Genomic DNA, 18402 nt, shown 5'->3' on the forward strand with positions numbered 1-18402 from the left:
TCACCGGAGGTGGAAGTTTCTCAATCACGTCAATCTTGGCCTTATCCACCTCAATGCCTCTATTTGAAATCTTGTGCCCAAGCACTATACCTTCCTCCACCATGAAGTGGCATTTCTCCCAATTCAAAACAAGATTGACTTTCTCACATCTTGCCAAACACTTCTCAAGATTCACAAGGCACTCCTCAAAAGAAACACCCCCTACCGAAAAATCATCCATAAAGACCTCCATTTCCTCTTCCAACATATCCCCGAAAATACTCATCATGCACCTTTGGAAAGTAGCGGGTGCATTGCATAACCCAAAGGGCATTCTCCGGTAGGCAAAGGTCCCATAAGGACAAGTGAATGTGGTCTTTTCTTGATCATTAGGGTGGATGGGGATTTGGAAGAATCCGGAATACCCATCGAGGAAACAATAAAACTTGTGCCTTGTTAGTCTCTCAAGCATTTGATCAATAAACGGAAGAGGAAAGTGATCCTTCTTGGTGGATGTGTTTAGACGTCTATAGTCTATACACATCCGCCAACCGGTGACCGTCCTAGTTGGAATGAGCTCACCCTTCTCATTCTCAACCACGGTCATGCCCCCTTTATTTGGAACGACATGGACGGGGGAGACCCACCTAGAGCTAGAGATGGGGAATATTATTCCCGCATCCAATAGCTTGGTGATCTCTTTCTTAACTACTTCTCCCATTTGGGGATGTAGTTTCCTTTGTCGTTCAATAGAAGGAAGGGCGCCTTCCTCAAGCGTTATGTGGTGTTGGCACAAAGCGGGGCTTATACCTTTAAGGTCATCAATTGTGTACCCCAAAGCACTTTGGTGTTTTCTCAAAACACCACATAACGCTTGAGCTTGGCTCTCGCTCAAGGATGCACTAACTATCACGGGGTAAGTGGAATGAGGGCCCAAGAATTCATACCTCAGGTGTGATGGTAGAGGTTTAAGCTCCACCATAGGCACACCATTACCTTCTTGTGATGTGGCCACTTGCAAAGCCTCATTGCTTGAGATTTTCAAACATTTTTGCTCATCCACTTCCTCCACACTTCCATCAAGTAACTCCTCATAGAAAGTCATCTCCTTGCTCGAAACACCTACCTTGTCTTTGTTCATCAAAACATTCTCAAGAGCATCGTTAGAAGTGAGCAAGTGCTCATGCATGGAGGACACAACGATATCAAGTGAATCAATCATCATGCAATTTTCCAAAGAAGAACATGGATACTTCATGCTCTCATTCAAATCAAATTCTATAACCTCTTCTCCTACCTTAAGGGAGATCTTAGCACTTCTCACATCAATCATGGCTCCCGAGGTAGCAAGAAAGGGTCTACCTAAAATGATTGGAATGGTGGCATCCTCATCCATTTCAAGAACAACAAAATCCACGGGAAACACAAACTTCCCAACCCTCAAAGGGACATCTTCTACCTTACCTTTTGGAAATTTGATAGACCTATCCGCTAATTGCAAGGTAATGTTAGAAGGTAAGAGTTCCCCTAGCTCAAGTCTTTGATAAACCGAATATGGCATTAAGCTCACACTAGCTCCTAAGTCACATAAGGCATTATCAATTTGCATTTTATTAATGGCACAAGGGATGGAGAAGTTTCCGGGATCTTTCAACTTGGGTGGCATTTTGTTCATGATGATAGCACTACAATTTTCGGTCAAATTGATGGTCTCCACAACCTCACAAGTTCTTCTCCCACTCAAAATGTCTTTGAGGAATTTGGCATAATTTGGCATTTGGTTGATCACATCGGTGAAAGGTAGAGAAAGGTGGAGTTGTTTTAGCATCTCAATAAATCTCCCAAATTGTTCATCCAATTTGTGTCTCATGAATTTTTGTGGGTAGGGGAGCTTGGGTTTCACAATCTCTTTCTCTACACTCACCTCTCTAGGTGTCTCAACCACCACCTCATCCAATGATGCCCTATTCCCCTCATCATCAACCAAAACCTCCCTAGGAATCTCCTTATCTACACCCTTCCTAGGCAATCTCTCCTCAAGAACCTTTCCACTCCTTGTAACAATAGCATTCACGGGCTTCTTGGGATCAAGGCCTTGGGAAGGTAAGAAGAAGGGCTCGCATGATCTTTCAAGGAATTAGCAAGTTGAGAGATTTGGTTTTCAAGCATTTTATTGTGGGTCATCATTTCATTGAATTTTTTATCACTCACGGCCATGTATGTGTTCAACAACTTAGTTTGATTCTCAATTATCTCTTCCAAATTAGTTCTAGGTGAAGAAGGTTGAGAATAGGAACTTTCACCTTGAGTCTTTGGAACAAACCCGGGTGGGGGACCTCTTTGAGAATTATTTTGAAAATTTCCCCGTCCTTGATTGTTCCAATTACCCCTATTTTGACTTTGGCCATAACTTTGATTATGGTTTCCCCCACCTTGATTATGATTACCACTACCTTGGTTATGATTTCCATAACCTTGATTTTGGTTACCATAATTTGGGCTTTGATTACCATAATTTTGGCCTTGATTTTGGCCACTATAACCTTGATTATTATAGCTACCACGAGAACCTTGGTTCCCTTGGTTTCTATAACCACCACCTTGGTTATAGTTGTCAAAATTGCCTTGGCCTTGGTAGTTCCTATTCCATTGACCTCTTTGATTATCAAACCGTTGACCATTGTTATTCGACACATAATTCACATGTTCACTCTCATGGTTATCAAACTCATCAACACATTCATTAGGACAAGTACTAGAGTCATGATCATAAGATCCACATGCATCACAAAACAAACAACCCATAGGCATATTATGTGAAGAGGGAGGGGGTTGAGAGTTAGAAGGAGTACCTCTCCCCTTAAATTGGGAGGGAAGATTCGAGGTTTGAGAAGAGGAAGAAGTGCTCTCCAACTTAGCTTTGATTGCGGTGACCTCCTTTCCTAAGTTTGTCATTTGGGAGGAAAGGTTGTTGATTGCATTTAGATGGTCCACCGAATACAATGAAGATTGCTTGCTTGAAGAGTCCCTCTCCCCATCTTGCCAATCCCTATAGTATGTCACCACGTCCTCGATGATGTCCACAACTTCTTCTTCGGTTTTATTCATGATAGGGCCACCGGCTCCTCCATCAAGGCATGACTTGCCTTGGGGACTTAAACCGCCATAGAAGATTTGGATCACTTGGTATGTGGGGATTCCGTGGTGAGGGCACTCCCTTTGATACTCTTTGAATCTCTCCCATGCTTCGTAAAGGCTTTCACTTGGCTTTTGCTTGAACCCTTGAATCAAGGCTCTTGCCTCCGCCGTCTTCTTTTGGGGGTAGAAGCGGGACAAGAAAGCCTTTGTGACATCGTCCCAAGTTCTCAAGGAGTTGGGCTTCACCTCTTTGTCTAGCCACTCCAAAGATCTTCCTATTAGAGAGAAAGGGAACAACTTGAGGCGGATGAATTCTTGAGAAACCCCATTGACTTTGATGGTGTTGCAATATTTTTCAAATTCTTTCAAATGGTTCAATGGGCTCTCATTCTTGGCCCCACTATATTGCCTTCTCTCGATCAAGGTGATCATTGCCGGACGGATTTCGAAGTCATTTGCCGGGGTAGTGGGAGGAGCTATTCCACTTTCAAATCTATATGCCCCGGGCACTCCAAGCTCCTTCAAGGCCACTCTAGGATTTTCACCCATGCCTTGTTCTTCTTGAATTTCTTCCTCGCTTGAAGAGCTATAAACCAAAGATCTAATATCCACTCTTCTTCTTGAAATAGTCCTTTCTATTTCCGGATCAAGGGGAACAAAGGAACGATTACGGGTTCTATGCATGCAAAACTCAAACAAAAAATATTAGTAGCACGGCTACAAGTGTAGCCTAAAGAAACAAAATCTTTTTGTATTTTTTTAAATGAAGTAGACTCAACAACAAAAGCTAAGCACCAATAGCATTCCCCGGCAACGGCGCCATTTTGACGTGAGGAAAATGCATGTCGTTATCTACCCTTTCCCCAAGTCAAACTAAATTTGTAAACACCTAACCAACCTTATATGAATATAGGGTAAGTTAAGGGTCGATCCCAAGGGAATGCAATGATGAAAACTAAAGTCTAATTCAAGCTACCTCGAAGTCGAAAATGAGGTTATGGTTGGTACCTAAGTGAACTAGATCGAAATTAACTAGTAATCAAGGGGGTCTAAACACTAGGGATATGGGTTCCACATGCAAGATCAACGATAATGCTAGAACAAATCTCAATCAATTAGCTCAAGTATTGCAATGGACAAACAATAGTAGCAATCAAGAGAGCTCAAATGCTATCTCCTATAGGCCAATCTAGTGGTCACTATGAAAGGCAAACCAAGAAGAATCACAAGCAAACCCAATCAATTAGAGCAACCTTCAAATCAATTGGTCATGTCATTAAGAGTTGCAATGCAATCTAGATTAATCTTATAGGTTGATCAATCCTAATCCAATCAATCTCATGCAAAACTATGTCAACCAAATTAATTGCAACAAATAAACCAATCAAGGAGCATCAACTAGCATTTCCATTAACCAAACATGCTTCCCCCTTTCCCTAGCAACTAATCTACTCACTAATCATGGTGAGATTCAAAACCAAATAACTAGAAATTGCATTGATCATCATATCTATATCAAAATCTAATAGAAATCAAAGTATTCAATAAGATCAAACTCAAATCCAAGAAAAACAAACATTAAGCATAAATAAAATAGCAAGTAAGTAAGAGATGAAAGATAGAAAAGATTCTCACTAATATTGAAGATTGAAAATGAAGAAATCCAAACTTGAGTGATCAAATGTTGAGTTACAATCCAAAACAAAGAACTTCTCTCTAACTTCTCTCTAGATTCTCTCTCTAAAACTAAGCAAGAAAAATGAAATATATTCTCCAAGAGTTCTCCCTTTTCAAAAGGAAAATACAACTCTATTTATAAACAAAGAAGAAAACGGCAGCTCCCGCGGTCTCTCCCGATAAACCCGCGCCCGCGGAAAAATGGGTACGGAACCCTCCGCGGGCTGTCTGGGCAGCACCCGCGCCCGCGGCATCAAGGGCCCGCGCCCGCGGGTATATGACCCGCGCCCGCGGCAAGATCCCCTGCTCCCAAAGGCTGATCAGGGGGACGCGGTCTCTCTGAGTGGAGAGACCTCTCCATTTTGCCCGCGCCAGCGGAGAGACCGCGGGGCAACCGCGGCAAGTTCCTGCCAAAAATTGGCAGTTTTGAGCACCATAACCCCGCGCCCGCGGCTTCATGACCCGCGCCCGCGGCCTGGTGAATTTCCTTAGAGACCTCTCCGAGGCCTCTCCAAAGCCTCTCTAAGCCCTCTCTAGCCCAATGCTTCTTCCTTGCTTGATCATTGAGGTCCCGAATTGCATCCTTTGCCAAGGTGAATCTCGCAATACCTACACAAGTAAACAAAGGAAGGAAATAAAAGGGAAAAAGAGCAAAATAAAGGAAAACACGATAAAAAGACGAGGAACATAAAGAAAAGAGGAAAAGGGGGAAACTAAAGGAAAAAGGGCCAAAACTAAAAGAAGAAAGCAACAAAAAGGGAGAGAAATAACCTAAAGGAATACCTAATGAGTGCCATAAATGACACTCATCATGGTGGAGTTTCACAATACTTCAGCAAATAACCAAATAAATCAGTGAAACCATCCAAAGCTCTCAACGCCCCAATGTGTTTCTTAGAATTTTGTTCAATATGCCACACACACAATCTATGATGAACACCTTTGGGGAAAATATTTCTTATCCCAGCTGCAATTGCTTGAGCTTGATCAGTCATTATAGTAATAGGACTTCTCCTTCCCATAGAAGTTAGAAAAGTATCAAATAACCACTCAAATGATTCTGTTCTTTCATTAAGTATAAATCCCATGCCAAACATCACATTATTTGCATGATGATTCATACCAACAAATGGAGCACAAATCATACCATATTTGTTAGTCCTATAAGTAGTATCAAAAACTAACAAATCACCAAAATAATGGTAATCTCTCATCATCGATCCTTCCATCTCTCCAAAAGAAATTAACCAATGCACCATTTTCATCTTGTTCAAAATCATAATAGAAATCTGCTTCATCAATTTGTCTCTTAGCAAAAAATTTGATTAGTTGATTGCTGTGACCTCCCTCAAGTTTAGCTCTCTTTTCAGTAGAAATAGCATTATATGCATCAGGAGCTGTAAAACAAAGATTAGGAGACCCTCCAACCTCCTTCTTCAAAGCTCTCAAAGAATCATAAACTTTAACTCCACTCAATCTAAGTGTAGAAATGAAATGAATATGTTCCTTAGAAATATCCCTTTGAGACCTTATTAAATGTCTCTTGTCAACAGGAATCATTTCATGATTATGAACCATTTCATGTCTTGTACATGTATAAACACCTGAACGGTCAATACTAAATTGCACAAAAGCCAAGCAACCAGTCCTTATGTTAAGTCTCTCATAAAGCCTATTATTCCTACACTTATCATCTTTAAAACCCTCATTTGTACAAACAAATCTTTTCATAGAGAATGAATCATCTCTTCGCCTCTTACTTTTTCCAATTCTAATTCCAAATCCCTTTCTAAATGCATATTCATTAAAAATTTCATAAGCAACATCTTCAGAAGGAAATTGTTTCCCATAAAATTCAGAAATAACTGCTTCTTCAAAAACAATAGCATCCTTTTTTTCCACTGCAATATTAAAATGTAACAAATGAACACATACAGTAGCAATAATGTTCAATTACAAAAATGATTATCATAAAGTACAACATGTAATGTATTAATGATCATTTATCATTACATAAATGATCATGTACATGAACATTTATTATTACATAAATAAATATAAATTACAGTAAGTACACCTATGTACACGCAAATGTACATATAATATCACATACATGAACATCAATTTAATACGACGAAAAACTTTGAACAAATTAATTGAATGCCAAATTTTATAAAACTAAAGCTAATAAAAAAAACAATAATCACAATCACGCGAAACAATAGAAACAAAATCAAAACAATAATCACAATCACAATCACAATAATAAAAACAATAATAACAATAATCAAAACAATAATAACAATAATCAAAACAATAATCACAATCTAATCGAAATATTACACGCGAAAAACAGAGCATAATCAAAATCGATTGATTGAGACAAATATTACTCACATTGTTTCGAAAACGAATCGACTAAACCAACTCCAGCAGGAAAAATAGAATAACAATCATGATCAAAAGCAATTAAGCTAGAATCACAGTCAAGATCAATCGCAATTGAGCTAGAAATTTCCATGGAAGAAGAGAGAGAAAAATTGGGGGAAAAATAAAAAATGCAGGAGAGAGAAAATGAAATCAGTAAAATAAGAGAGAAATAAAATGGAAATTAGGTTAAGAAAAACATTATATAGTTACTTGAATAGAAAGTTAACAAAAATGAAAAATGAAAAATGAAGAAAGAAGAAAGAAAGAAAGAAAGAAAAAAAAAAAAAAAAAGGACGCCAATACACAAGGTATTAAACGACGTAGTATAATGGGGGTGTAGGGAAAGCTGACTAGCCTAGAGTCTAGGCAAAAATTTGTAGTTTAAGTCGGTCGGGTGGATTTCAGTGCATTCTACTTCAGCTATTGGGCTTCGTTTTTGGGCTTCGTTAGTTTTCTTCAAATTCCCGCAGTTTTGGTTTTGAGTGGGAATTAGAGGAAGTTGACTTGGATTAAAAATCCTAATTATTTTCTTATTTAAGGAGGTAGTAGGAGTACGTGAGGAGGAAGCTTTAGTTTTAGGTAGCTTTCTTATTTTTTTAGTTTTAGTTTTAGTTTTTGTTCTTTTATTAGAATTAGTTTTCTTTTCTCTTTCTCTCTCTTCTCTTAATTAAACTCTTAGTACTACTTTTTCTTTTGTTTCTCTCCCTAAACTCTTAATTTAATTCCATCTTTTATTTAATCTCTTCCCTTGATCATGTCTTGTTTAATTGCTTTATTTAGTTTAGATTTAATTATGTCCGAGTAGTTTTATTCTAGGGTTTATGGGGATCCATAATTAATATGAAGGGATAATTTGTCATTATTGATTATTGATATTGCATGATAATTTTTTATTCAATTGTTTTAATTCTTTATAATTAGATTATGAATCGAGCAGATGTGATTTGATAGTAAAAGTATAGCAATATTGAATTAATGAATTGAGCAGATGTTAATTTGATATTAAAGGCTATTTTCATTAGAAACTTAGATCTAGTAAATTGCGAGAGCCTGTTAGATCTATGTTGATTAATAAATTGCGAGAGCCTGTTAATCATGTTATTTGTGCAATGTTAATTATTGATTGTTATGTTTTGTCCCGGATTATTAATTGTTGGTGAACCTGTGACCCAAGGCCTTTTATTATTGATTTCTCCATACTCTTGATCTTCGTAGTTAGTTCCCTTTTAATAACAACAATTTGGTTACTTAATAATTTAGATTATAATAATTAATTAGGAGTAGAAAACTTGTTTCTCTGTGGATTCGACCCTTCTTCCCTATCTACATAGTTAGAGGATTTAGGAATAACTTTTGATTAGGTGATACGACTTTAGCCTGTCAAAATTTGGCGCCGTTGCCAGGGAAACGGTTTTGTTTTTATTTCTAGTTATTATTAAAGTCTTGATTAATTTTTTTTCCTTATATTTTTTAAGAGTTGAAAATATTCATGCTTACGCCACTTTAAGAATTTTATGATTTTTATGCAGCACCTGAATACTATTGTTGTCAATATCGTCTTTGTCATGAAAATCCTGAATGCCCATATTGTGAGTATTTCGTGCATGCTCTTGATGATTGTAGAGTCTTTCCATATACATACGATCATATTCGGAATCACTTAGTTGCTAATGAAAGGTATTGGAAGGCTCTTGATGAAAAAGTCTATGGACACTATAATAATAATTAAGAATGTCACTGAGGATGAAAAACCATCGGTTATAGAATTTGTGGTTACATGATTAGTTCGTAGTTATGATCCAAGGTTTCCAACACTAGGTTGCCTATGGGTTGTAACGGGAATTAACTTGGATAATCTCTAGTTAGAGAGCGAGACTTGAACGCATAATATCTTCCTTTTGCACAAAAGTAAAAACCAAACAAGTAACATTGCGTCATGCATAAGCAGAGCACACTTTAACCATTGGAAATTGGCTCATTGACTAGGGGTCGCCAACACTAGACTTCTATCCCGAAATCAATAACAATCATCCCACCATAGCGCCAACAAAATGTTAGGAGGACGACGCCATGAGTCAACTCGTTGAGTGATTGATTTGTGCGTCGTTTCTTAAGATATGGTACCTTTGGACACCCAAGCCTTTTTTACCTTAGAATGGCATTGTGTGAATCTTGGCTTATGGCATGCTTATGTGATTATGTGACTATATGAACGTGTTAGGATAGTCTTTTATTTTTTCTTTTTAGTTTCGTCTAGGTTCCCAATTACGAAGTTGTCTCTTCGTGATTTAGAGTCATATTCGAAGGGTAACATAAAAAAAACGATGACAAAAAAAAAAGATCTCAAATTTAAAAAAAAAAAAAATTCCTACGAGAAGGTGGCGTGCGCAACTCATTAAGTGGCTGATATGTCCATTTTTAATATATATTTTTCCCCGTCCCTTGGTCATAATTAGTAGTGTTTTTGGCTCTTTCGAGCCACTTTTATTACTAATATGTGTTTTCTAGTGTTTTCGTAGTATTGGTTGAGTTTTGTAGGGAATTGCACCTTTGGAGCATTTTCCCGGGATTTTATGGAGCAACTACGAGCATTAGAGGAGCACGACCATTGTTGAAGCCCAAGGCCGGCTAGAGCCATCGAGCCGGTGATTAAGGGCTCGGTATTTGGAATACCGAGGTTTGGACCGAGTATTCAAGACCCGAAGAGGAGATCCGGATTGGGCCGAGGAGTCGAGCCCAATCGAAGTCCAAGCCTCGAGGAGCCACAAAGGCCCGATCGGGCAAGGCAGCGTACATGGGGCCTGGTGCTTGGCTAGGGCGCTCCCGATCGTGCGAGCACCTAGCACGATCGGGCAAGCCTGCAGCATAGGGAGCATGAAGAAAAGGCACACCCGATCGGGCGCGTGTTTCTGGGTTGCCTTGTTTGTCGAGGCACTTAGTTTCTAATTAGGAGTTGTTAATTATTTCGTTAAAGTACGTTTTTAGGAGAATTATTTTACTTACTCTTTCCCTTTTACTTTCTCTCTCTACTTAATATATTCTCCCTCTAGACTTTTCTCTCTACTTTCCATTGTTCTTGACTACTTTGTAATTCCGCCGTCTTGGTACGATTTCTATTTTAATTAATTTCAGTAATTTCTTCCTTTCAATTCCTTATGACTTATTTTATTACTTTGCATGTTTTAGATTTAATTATGTCCGAGTAGTTTGATTCTAGGGTTTATGGGGATCCATAATTAATATGAAGGGATAATTTGTTACTGTTGATTATTGATATTGCATGATAATTTCGTATTGAATTGTTTCAATTCTTTGCAATTAGATTATGAATCGAGCACATGTAATTTGATTGTGAATGTTTAGAAATATTGAATTGATGAATCGAGCAGATGTTAATTTGATATTAAAGGCTATTTTCAATAGGAACTTAGATCTAGTAAATTGCGAGAGCCTGTTAAATCTATGTTGGTTAATAAATTGCGAGAGCCTGTTAATCATATTATTGTGCAATGTTGATTAATTAATTGTTATGTTTTATCCCGAAATATTAATTATTGGTGAACCTGTGACCCTAGGCCTTCTTATTATCGACTTTCTCCCTAGAGTTAATCTTCGTAGTGTAGATTCATATTAAAAACAACAATTTAGTTACCTTAATAATTTAGATTATAATAATTAATTAGGAGTAGAAAGACCAGTTTCCCTGTGGATTTGACCCTACTTCCCTATTGTAGACACCCATTTGTGTCTCCCAAAAACCAAACCCAGTGATGAATGCCTTGCGCGTTGTGTTATTTTCAAATTAGGTGAAAGTGATTCGAAAGCCAAATGTTGCGGTTTAGTTTTAATTAAATTCTTTTCTCTCTGTTTTTGAAAATGACCTTTATTTATTTGAAAACGTCCATTTCAGTTTATTTTGGTCCATGATAAGGGTCCAATAATGGTGTAGATGGATGGGGTTCGAAGAGACCATTCCAACGATATATTATAAGCCCAATTTCGATGAATATTGAGGAAGTTATGGCCAAAATACTAAACTGGGCCCGGTTATTTATTTTAAAACGGCCCAATGATCTAGAGGAGGGCCCATATTAATTATTATTCCTAAAATTGTTAGGGTTAATTCTAGTTTTTCTAGAAGTTTCTAGAAGTTCCTTTTAATTCTAATATTGTTAGATTTAATAATTAATTATCTTCAAAAGACTTTTATTTAGAATAAAATGTTGTTTTGTTATCTTAAAAATACGTATTTTATCTTCTATACGGATTCCGTAGATCAAGTTGATTAAAGATCGGATTCCGCGTGAAGAAAAACGCGCTAATACAGGCTGTCGCCAAACGACAAGTCTGTCGCCACGCGACAGACCTTGTCGCCTCGCGACAGACATTGTCGCGTCGCGACAGAGTTAATTCCTAGCGACAGCGTGGAGTTTTATTCCTTATCAAATTCTATGATTTTCCGGATTATTTTCATTATAAATAGCGTCCGAATTCCTGTTTTCAGAATCATCAATCACTATCAATTCTCATTCAATTCTTCCTTAATTCTCTCTTTTCTCCCTTGAGCAATATACGCTTTCTTTCTTTCTCTCTTTTTCTAAACTAGCTTTTCACGTACAATATTCCGCATACATTAGACTTAGAGTCTCCTAGCCAAGTTCGAAGTTGCCTTCGCCCTAGACGTGCAAGGTTTGATAATTTCTGAGGGTTTGGTCCAAAACTAGTCTAAACTTTATTTAATTTGATTTCAATTTAATTCTTTAATTGTTCCTTATTATTTTGAAGTTTACTAACTTGTGTATTTTGTTATTAGAAAGAGGTACGAGGCTTCAAAGTAAGTAGATTAGCTTACTCCCTATTTCTTTCACAATGTAGATTGCATGCTTATTATTGTTTTATAATTCCTAGTATCATGTTAGGATGCTTTTAATGCTTTCTAGTATCATGTTAGGATGTTATTTTATGCTTTCTAGTGTCATGTTTAGGGTGCCTTTTATTCCTTTACTCTTTCTAATATCATGTTAGTACCATGTTAGGTTTAAAGCTTCGATCTTTATTGTTTAGTGACATGCTAGGAGTCGTTATTAATCTTGTTAGTATCATGCCTAGGATCTTGCTATTATTATTTAAGCTTTATTATGCCTTAGCATGCTATTATCATTATTATTATTATCGTTTATTATTATGTTGCTTGATATTTTATTGTTATTGCTTGATCACGCGTTTTATGCAGGTTAATAAGATAATTAATAATGTGGTTTAGGCTAATGTGATTTTAACTCAAGTGATCGCCAATAATAGTATTATTTGTGCATTAATATTTCAACCAACATAGATAAACAGGTTAGGATTAATATAATGTTTGTATGTTATTCAAAAAGTGCGCATGAATACGAGCAGAACAAAGTAGAGGCCTATTTTATAGGGCGGGTCCTTTCTTTTGTAGATTAGATTCGTACCCTAATCCCCGGACCCTATTTGGTTCAAGACCTTATGGAGTAGTAGATGGTCCTTTTGGATTGTCTTTTGGGTTTACAAGTTCCTAAAACTTGTTGGCGACTCTTTTTGCTCTTTGTCTTTCCCTTTGGAACGCCACCGTACTTTAGTGTATGATCACAGTGGGGTTCAAGTTTGGGGTTATCATAATGCTTAAAATATTCCCTACAGTTTTTGGCGACTCCACTGGGGAGGATTTCTATTTATATTCCTGAAATTTATTTAATTTTGGAAATTATTTAGAATGAGCGGATGAGACTCGAAAAATTCTAAGTATTTCATGTGCGTGATTTGATTAACATTATTGTCATATGCATTAAAAGGTCCTCATGGTAGTACCCCATGAGTCAATCCATAGGAATTTTACACGTAGGAAATTTGAGAAATATCTTTCATGACTAGAATCGAAAAGATGATGCGAAATCTGGAAAATTCGAAGAACACAGAAACTTGCCAAGACATGTAGGAACTAGCGTCTAGAAAACAGGGCTTGTCGCCCGTAAAAAGTTTCTGTCGCCTGGCGACAGTTCTGTCGCTTGGCGACAGAGGCTTTTTTGCGGCGACAGTCCCTGTAGTCTGGCGCCAAGTTCTTCCAATACCGAGCCAGGGGTATGTCTTCTTGCTTTGACCATTTCTAGTGTTGTTGGCTCGATTTTGCTTATTGATAGAGTCATTTTCTCACTTTTCTAAACCCATATGTGTTCTACATATGGATATAACCCTCTGGGGGTTCCTGCTTCACCTGCCCTATGGAATATTCCACTATCATGTGCAAAGTTCAGATTTGAGTACGTGTAATGTTTGCGAATCCACCAAACTATGGCGTCGAGTTCGATTTCATCACGAACTCGCGGAATCCTGTCCATTCGCTCCAACCCTCCCGGTAGGCTTGTGTGCAATGCATGTGGATTCTTAACCATGGACCTTTTTGACTTAACCCATATTCTCGAACTTTAGAGAACTAGAGTCATGGTTAGGTTGCAAACTCATCATATTGTGACTATGTGAACTACTTGTGCCTTTGTTTGTATATATTATATGTGTGTTAACCGTTTGTTTGACTTGTGTTAAAGACTAAATAAATTGACCAATGACTAAAAGGACTTTGTCTAATCAACTAATTAATTAATTTCGAATTAATTAAAGGCTAATAATTTAATCAATTCGACTTAGTACGACTTTAGGCATGTCCATTTAGAGTAAAATTACTGGAAACAGTCCAGATTAATGTTCCAGCAATGGCGCAGGAATTTGGACTGTAGCACTGCAGTCTAGTGTCTGTCGCCTGGCGACAATTTTGTCGTCTGGCGACAAGCTCTAAACCGTGGCGACAGTCCTGTTGTTTTAGCGACAGTCCAGTTTTCTTGCTTGAGTAACCACGACGAGTCTGATTAACAGTCTACTAATCGGATTAATCAGTTTGTTAATATTTCAAGCCATGTTTAAGTCTTTAATTGAGTTTAGGCACTTAAAAGTCCCATGGTCACACACTAATAGTCAAGGCATGTCACTCACATACACATAAAGCACACACATAACATGTTTGTCACATTATAACCATGTCTAGAGAGTCTTGAATGCGTGTTTTCCGTCATTTTTTTTTTGGGGGGGGGTAAGTCGGATATTGATCCTCCAATTTTCAACTTCCCTTAAAATATATACCCCATTTTTATTTTCTTCTTTTTCTTTTAATCTTTTAAACATAAAGTCAAGTCAATTAGAGTCAAATATTAAAACAAATATGGTTTAAATTACAGCGCGTGGTCAAGAAAGGAAGGGCGTTTAATCAAGGACAACACTTTTGTTCAAGTTTTACTTTTCGACAAACCAATCGGTAGGAAAAGGAAAGCTAAAAAGGCAATGGCTAGTCAAGAAGAACTTAATGAAGTCAAGGGACAGGTAGCCAACTTGGCTGAGATGTTGCAAAACTTATCGCTGCAAATAAGTAATCCTGAAAAACAAAAACAAATGGACCTAATCCAGGAAAGCTTGGGCATACTGTCCAACGATTTCAGATTTCAAGAGATTAGCTCCCAAGGGGTCTCGGTGGATAAGGACCTTCTTCCACAAAAGTTCAATCCCAATGACATCCCTAAGTTCAAGGCTATGGATAATCCCTATTTTCACTTAAGAGCTTTTGAAACTGTAATGAGTATTAAGGGGATAGATAGAAAAGCATTTCATTCTGTATTTTCGTTATCCTTAGAAGTTGTATGTCAACAGTGGTACTTTTCACTTGATAAAGAAAAGACCTCTAGTTGGGAATCTATTGTGAGTGCTTTTATTGAAAGGTATAAATGCAATATACAAGTTGAAACCGATCATAGAGAATTAGAAATGCTGAAACAAAAAGAAAACGAGGGTTTCACCTCCTTCTTCAATAAATGGAGGGAAACCACTGCAAAAATGGTTGAAGTGCCTAGTGAAAAGGAATCCGTCAGGATGTTCATTAAGAACCTCCAAGAAAAATACTCTAAGCACCTTAAATACAAAAGCAACTTAAACACTTTCAAAGTGGTATATGATATTGGAATTAACATTGAAGATGACCTTGCTAAACAGAAAATTGCTAATAACAACTCAAGTAGTGGCTGGAAAAATAAGAAGAACGATAATCCGTCTTCATCCAAAACTACCCACTCAAATAATGTTAGCACTTTTCCTCTTAATGAAGTATTGGCAATGAATAATAATCAAGGACAAAAGAAACCATTTAGGAAGAATTATACTCCTATTGGTATGAGTTATGACACCGCATTCGATCGCTTACATGCGAAAGGTCTTATAACTCCTATTGGACCATTTGGGGACCCACCTATCGAAAGGAGAACGGCTAGCTGGAACCCAAATGCACATTGCAAATATCACCAAGGTAGGGGTCATCCTACAGAGAATTGTTGGAGATTAAAGGAAGCCATTCAAGATTTGATCGATAGTAACAAGCTCCCATTACCTCCTGCAAGTAAGAAGCCAAGTATCAATACCGCACCGCTATCGGATTCTTTGGCTATTTCCGACGAAGAAAACCAAGAGGATCCATCTAGTCTTATAGAGCCTATCGAGACCATTGAAGAAGAAATCTTTGAAGATGCTCTCGAATTCTCCGGTCAGGAACCTGCAACTAAGCAAGAAGTATTGGCATTGACATTAGTACTTTCGGAATTGAAAGAATTAATCTCACAAACCTTCGAGGCCATAAAAGAGAAAAATGAGTTACTTAAAAATAAACCTCCACTTAAGCGAAAGAAACCTTTTTCTCTCCAAGTAATTAACACTCCCAAAAAGAACAATAGGAAATATACTCCAATTGGGACATCATACACAAATATATTCAAGATGCTCTTCGAGAATGGAAAAATTCAACCTCTCGAGCCAAGACCATTTGAATCGCTGAAAAGGACAGACAAATATTATTGTGCATATCATCAATCAGGAGGACATACAATAGAGCAATGCTTCAAGTTTAAGGACTTGGTTCAACGTTTGATTGATGAGAAAAAATTAGTTCAACTTCCACAAGATGCCATGATTAATAGAGTATGGGACAGTGACGATGAGGATGTTTACCTTAAAGACATTGAAGAAACTCCTCTATCAACAATATACCCAGTAAGTGACATTTGGGATGAGGAGGACTCACCCATAGATGTCCTCACTAGGTCCGGGAGAATAAAACCTCCCATTTCAACACAACCCATACCTTCTATTCAGAAAATTCCTGTGCCTATTATAGAAGACAACGATGTTGTCAAACAGCTAAAAAAGACTAAAGTAGAAATGAATGTATGGAAACTCTTAGCCACATCTCGAGAACATAGAGTTGCAGTCATGGATGCACTGGCTAAAGTAGGCATAGATTCGGACACCACTCCTAAGGGACTTGCAAACTTCCTCACGAGCGATCTCCCAAGTCCAATTAATTTGGTCACTTTTTCGGATAAAGATCTACCACCGGAAGGTGACAAACACAATAAAGCTCTAAACCTCACAGTTATATGCAAAAGAATGAATGTCCCTATGACTCTTGTGGATAACGGTTCAGCAATTAATGTGTGCCCACTTAGAACCGCAAGAATGTTGGGAATAAGAGATGAGGATCTATCCCCGTCAACCCAAGGCATAAGAGCTTATGATAATTCGCGTCGTCAAGCATTAGGGACGATTACTGTGAATGTAACGGCAGGCGCAATAGAGCATGCTACTACATTTCAAGTAGTAGATATCAAGGCATCTTTTAACTTGCTATTGGGACGCCCTTGGCTTCATGATTTAAAGGCCGTCCCTTCATCTCTTCATCAACAAGTAAAGGCTATAGTCGGAGGCATTCCAATAACCATTGATGCTTCATCTATGAGGATTAAAACAGTAGAAAATCCACTAATTAATGTGGAACACGATGAAAACGATGAAGATTTGTGGGGCTTTAGCGAAGAGGTCTCCTTAATAGAGGAAGATGAAAGGACCCCTCTTCATTATGACCTCCACTCAAACATGATAACAAATGCTATCCTAAGAAAACAAGGACACTTTCCTGGAATGACTCTAGGAAAGAAGAAAGGAGTAGCTAAACACATGGGCTTACCTGGCCTCCCTAAATTGGATACTTTCGGACTTGGTTTTGAACCAACCCGCGAAGACCTTAAACGAGCCCAGGAAAAATCAAAAGCACGAAGAAATGCCCGCATACAAAAAAAGGAGATACCCATGGACCAGTATCCTCTCACTTTAAATGGGCAATTTATAAGAGAAGGAGAGGATTACCCTTGTCATGAATTTCCTGAACCCTTTGTTGTGAATGGTATAAGGCAGCCTGGATTCGAAATCTTTTTGGATTGTTGTTTCCTAGACGAGATCCCAGCTCCAATATATAAGGAAAAGGCACCTCCTTGTTTCGACTTTAATGTCATGGGACTCCTCTTTGGAAGGGAAAAGAACGAATCAAGATACGCGGAAGATGATTCTTCACTTATCCAAGCAGTTCTCCAAAGCGAAAATTTCGACCCCTCCGAACTTATCACTCCAATAGAAGATCAAGAGCGTGGATGGCGCAAGACAGTGAAGATAGCCACTACAAACGGAAAGAAGATTTCAATAACTACAGGGCAAGGACCAATATTCGAAGAGTCGTCTGAGTCAGAGTCTGAGTTAGAGTCTTCCCTCATCGAGTCTTCTAAGTCTTTAGTTGTAGCATCCTCACCTTCTATTTCTACTCCTAGGATAGTTAGCAATCAAGTCCCGACGGACATTTCTTTGTTTGATGTAATGATTTCTAAGTTTAATAATATGTCTTCTTCCCCGTATTCCTCTTGTTTTTCTTTATCTAAAGATGACGAGCATTGCTTAACTAATGATGAAAATGACAAAGAAATAATTAAAGCAATGGAAACACTTGAAAATAAGACACCAATAATTGAGGATACAGAAACGGTTGATATCTCAAAAGATCCAACCATTAAAAGAGAAGTTAAAATCGGACTGACGCTAAACAAAGAAGAAAGAACCGATTTAATTAATCTACTTAAAGAATTTATCGATGTATTTGCTTGGTCATACGAAGATATGCCAGGCATTAATAGAGAAATAGCTCAACACACTATACCATTAATTCCAGGAATGAAACCTGTAAAACAAAAGTTACGTCGAACGAAACCCGACGTGGCCCTTAAAATAAAAGAAGAAGTA

The 18402-nt window shown here is 37.8% G+C and overlaps 1 protein-coding gene and 1 pseudogene across 1 annotated transcript; one reads left to right on the forward strand and one right to left on the reverse strand.

The window, feature by feature from the left end:
- The first annotated feature begins 3175 nt into the window (after positions 1-3175).
- On the forward strand, positions 3176-3274 carry LOC145596208 (small nucleolar RNA R71; annotated as a pseudogene).
- A 2708-nt stretch (positions 3275-5982) lies between these two features.
- Positions 5983-7315, reverse strand: LOC145594233 (protein FAR1-RELATED SEQUENCE 5-like). The gene is made up of 2 exons (XM_081650567.1): positions 7192-7315; positions 5983-6695 (listed from the first exon to the last, which is right to left on the reverse strand). Exons 1-2 carry the CDS (start codon positions 7313-7315, stop codon positions 5983-5985), a joined length of 837 nt encoding a protein of 278 aa, XP_081506693.1.
- Between the last annotated feature and the right edge of the window lie 11087 nt (positions 7316-18402).

Source organism: Chenopodium album, chromosome 19 (genome assembly GCF_948465745.1).
Source record: "Chenopodium album chromosome 19, dcCheAlbu1.1, whole genome shotgun sequence".
NCBI lineage: Eukaryota > Viridiplantae > Streptophyta > Magnoliopsida > Caryophyllales > Amaranthaceae > Chenopodium > Chenopodium album.